Raw genomic sequence first — 4535 nt, forward strand, 5'->3', positions numbered from 1 at the left:
GCCATTGTTGCCACTGCAATGAAGTTTTATTCCAAATACATTCTTACAGTAAAGCTGTATTTTGTTATACAAGTAGATAAACCCAGGAGACAAAGATTCTCATATTGCATTTTAAAATATCAGGCTCAACTGAACTGCAGCCATTCCCATTCATTTCCTAAAGCATGTTAGGGATTTTTCAGAGCAATGGAAATAATGATGTAAACCAAGTCATGTAAGTAATTAAATTACAGTCCAAGGAAGTTTCTAACACCACAGAAAAGTGTATCTGCTCATTCTTCGGGCTCCTTTAAGTGTAGGGTGGCAAAATTTCTTTATAAACTCAGAAGTTTTTCGTTGAGAGCAATCTGTGACTGTGTGAGATTTGCCAAGTAGGTTACCATCAGTAGGTCCTGAAAGGGAGGAGAAAAAAGCAGTGATCAGAAATACTAATAAATCATAGCCTATTAGAGAGCTGAGTTTTTAACATCTGTAAAGCATTTTACAATCAGCTAGAAGAAATATAATTAGTCCTGAAAGTCCTACCCTGAGGAATGCTTCCCTTGCAGGAAGCTTTTGGTATTCCTGGAATATGAAACACTGCTTGTGAAATTTTAACTCTGAGTTCACCCATGTTAACCAGGCAAGTCAAAGGGTATAAGCAAAATTAAAAATTAGTTCTGGTCTTACAGACTGTGGGTGAACAACATGTTCAGAAACTTAAGTTTTCTAAAAATCTGTTACAGAAATCAGGTAGCATGCTAAAAAAAATCCTTGTTCATGTCATAAGTGTTATGGAAAGAGACAGAACTTCAGCTCAGGCAAAGGAATCTGGCAAGTCACCAGTTATTGCTGAAACCAAAATTATTTAAGTTTGGTAATTGATATCGTCCAATCAATATGAAAGAAGAATTGGTACTGGTTTTCAGATTACTTGCAAAATTCCTGAGTCTTTAAAAATTCTTTTATCTGCAGTTGCTTGCAAGATTATGGTGAGCTCCTTTATCTACCCTCAGCCCTTAAAACACCAAATTACTGAAAATAAAAGGCTATATTTGCTATTAACATGTTTGTATGAAAAGATAGACCACAGACAAATTTATGTCTGTATGACAAATTTTCAAAATTGCTAGGAAGGCACAGAAAAATTAAATTATGAACTTACATTGATATTGCTGTTCAACATGGTCTCAAAGTCCTCTGGTGAAATCTTTGGCACCTGGTTAATAAGATCCATCAGGAAGCGCCCGACAGTGTTGTCAGCAGCCACTTTGCCAGACTAAGCATAAGAAACACACACTTCAGCATAAGTGGAACTCAAAGTTTATGGCCCAGAAAGAGAAATAATAACGAGAAAAACAAGATGCACAAGTTTACATCAACCTTTTTTTCTGGCTGATAGAAAGCTGGCCTTACCAACACGTCCTCGGCGTACTGCAGCACCATGGTCAGGGTATCCTGGATCCTGGCTGAGGCTGACCCCACCTGCTGTAAGTCACTGGACAAGCCAATCACTCGATTAGGGCTAAAGCAGGTCTTCATGATAAGATCCACTGAAAGCAAAAGGAGGATCAGTGAAAAAAACTGACTGACACAGAAACCAGCTTAAATCCTTAACATGTGGAAGATTTTTTAGGAAAGCTTCAGCAAGACAGTCTGATTACCAGTAAAATTACCAGAATGGCAATTTTACCAGGGTAAAAAGAAGTACTTGAACAGTGTCACAACAATGGTTATAACCAAAATAGGAAGAAAGCATTCACCTCCTATCCGCTCTGTATCATAATAAACATATTTCACTGTTAGGGGTGTGAACATCACGCCCATAGTTTTACCAGGGACTCCCATTGGGGCACTAGAAAAAAAAAAAAAAGAGAACAACAAGATGTTTTCAGCATGGACATATATAAGGGAGGAAAAAAGGTATTTCCATCTCAATGATCTCTGTTAGCATTAAAGCGCAAACATGAGTAGACTACTCATTCTCACCAAAATCAGCAATTTTAAGACCAAGGATAACTGAGGACTGGAAATCAGTTCTGGCATGCTATTAATTGCTCTTTTTCATCCAAGAATATTCCTAGTTGGTTTGACATTTGTCAGCATGAGTGCATGAAGAGCCAAGTACTGTCATCTTAGCCAAAGTTCCTTCTTGCTTTTAGAGCAGGTGCTCTTCTATCCTGAAATATTCATGCTTTAAGAAATGACTGAAGGAACAAGGAATATGACAAAATTCAAGTACAAAGCACTCTCAACACCTTTATTAAACCTATTATTCAAACTACTAGAAGTCCATTTAAGTAATATGTCATGGAACAGCTCCCATTTTAAAGATGCACAGTCAAGAAGCAGTATTTTCTCTACAAAGAAAGAGGTTTTTTCCTTACGGAGCAGAGTTCTTCAGCCAATACTGGGATGAATTCAGTGAGGTAGAAGAGTTTTAAGTTCTCAATATTTAATCTCCATTGTTAATTTACAAGAAAGATGGGTTTAAGGGGAAGAAAGACACGTCAAGAAGATGCTGTTTGAATTGTTTTAACCACATTAATCCTCCAACTTGTATAAATGCACTGCTGAGCAGTAAAGCCCTATGGCTACAGGCTAGCATTCAGTCAGCATGATGGAAGTTAGTGACATTACTGCTAGCTCTGTGAACCCTGTGAAATGTCCCAGAGACATTCTGAAAATTGTTAATTAAGTCACAATTCCCCACCCCAATGAGGTTCCAGTTCATGAAGTCTTTCCGCCTACATACAGTGGTCAAGATATTCCAATGAGAAGTAAGCCATGATCCCTGGCTCACCACTATGTTTAACTACTGCACAATACTGCCCAAAAAAGGACACTGCACCCCACTACATTTCTTGTTAACCTGATGGGGCATCTCTCAGTAATTCAGATTGCTCCCCTCCCAGAATTGCAGCCTCCCAGAGTACCTGACATAGGCTTTAATGCTCATGCGTGAATTCTGGAGACTTGTGTCCACAGTGAGGTGGATTGGATTGTGTGCTTCCCGGCTGTAATACTCATGGATCAGGACTGAGTGTTCCGTGATGTCATGACCTGTTGCGTACCTTCAAAAGAACACAAGCTGAAGAGCCATTCTTTCAACATTCATGTGCCCAGTGTTTTGTATTGTTGGCATTTAACAGGTTTGTATCCTAAAACACTGATTTCCAAACACTGAACTGTAGCAGCATACTATACATAAGTGTTCTAACTAAGGATTTTTTAGCTTATGGCCACTTGTCCCTAAAACTGTAGGAATCACAGGCTGAGCACACCCATGCCCAAAATATGCACAAGGCCAGTGTTGTACTACCAGCCATAAAATGTCAGTAGACTGACCTCAGACACCCAATATTCAGTTATCTGTCATTGTGTTCTAGACCAGGTTTTTCCATCTAAGTAAGTCAAAGCATACCAAACAAATTCGGACCAACTTTGTCTTCCACAAATCATACATCTCTCTGCAGGAGGTTTAACTCGTTAATCTAGCTCCTTTAACTGCTCTACAATTAGCATCTCACATCCTCAGGGAAACTGCTGTCACTGGAACTGCACTCAGCTCTGCCATTACAAGGCTGTTGAGGAAGCTTGCTCCACAGGAAGAAAACGAAGCTATTTTGTAGGATCAGAGAGGCATGAAAAGAGTGATAAACACACTGCCACTCACTCAGACACAGACTCTGTTCCCGTAACACAATACTGATCTTGCTTCGCATCCCACACACAGGTACTTCCAGCAGAGAACTACGTATTTCAGTGATTCCTCCTGACACCTTTGATACTTGAAACACCTCTTTTGTATTCTCCCTTCTTTCTAACCAGTTAACTTCCATGGTATAGTTTGTATTAAAGGTAGCAAGTTCTTCTAACAAAGTTATGCACACAATTCTCTAAGGCATCACTCCTCTGTGATCCTTGCTAGACATAAACAAAAGCAAATCCTGTAAGTTTCCAATATTATCTCTTCCTTTTATGAGCTACAGGAGCTTCACCACTGACTGTATAATGAGAGTCACAAGATCTGACTATCACAGGCATTAGTGCTTCTGCTTCTCCATCTGGCATAAAGTGAATTACGTATTTTGAGTAATTTAAGGAATCAGCTACTTGCATGTTCTTGCAAAAGGAGAACTTACCAGCCCAAGATAATCTCGCTAGGAGACACCTTCTTGTGCAACTCATACATATTTTTGGCAAATTCCATATCCACAGCCACCTGAGAAACGGGACAGGGCCGAGACAGCTAGTTACAGGGTGCTCAGCCCGGAGGGCAACACGGGCCCAGGCCGCCAGCAGCGGGAGCGCGGGGGTCGCGCCCCGCCGAGAGAGCCCCCGCTCGGCCCGGGCCGCCTCCGTACCTCATCCTCGGACTCGTTGTGCGGGACAGAGAAGCAGTTGGTGACCTCCACCGAGTGCTTGTCCACGGTCCCTACGGGAAGGAGACACGGAGGAAGGGAGGGCAGCGGGTTAGAGGGGCGCCGCGGGGAGGGCGGGGGCTCGCCCCAAGGCTGCGGCAGGCAGGGCAGGGCGGCGCCTCTTACCCAGCA

General features: G+C 41.6%; 1 protein-coding gene across 1 annotated transcript; it reads right to left on the bottom strand.

Annotated features, from left to right (window-relative positions):
* On the bottom strand, nucleotides 1-4529 carry EIF3F (eukaryotic translation initiation factor 3 subunit F; the record flags this gene model as incomplete). Its single annotated transcript, XM_017725917.1, has 7 exons — nucleotides 1-392; nucleotides 1145-1258; nucleotides 1396-1532; nucleotides 1743-1834; nucleotides 2916-3053; nucleotides 4125-4204; nucleotides 4347-4529. Coding segments are annotated over 7 exons (822 nt in total), but the record flags the coding sequence as incomplete, so codon positions are not given.
* Between the last annotated feature and the right edge of the window lie 6 nt (nucleotides 4530-4535).

This window comes from Corvus brachyrhynchos, unplaced genomic scaffold (genome assembly GCF_000691975.1).
Source record: "Corvus brachyrhynchos isolate BGI_N302 unplaced genomic scaffold, ASM69197v1 scaffold61, whole genome shotgun sequence".
NCBI lineage: Eukaryota > Metazoa > Chordata > Aves > Passeriformes > Corvidae > Corvus > Corvus brachyrhynchos.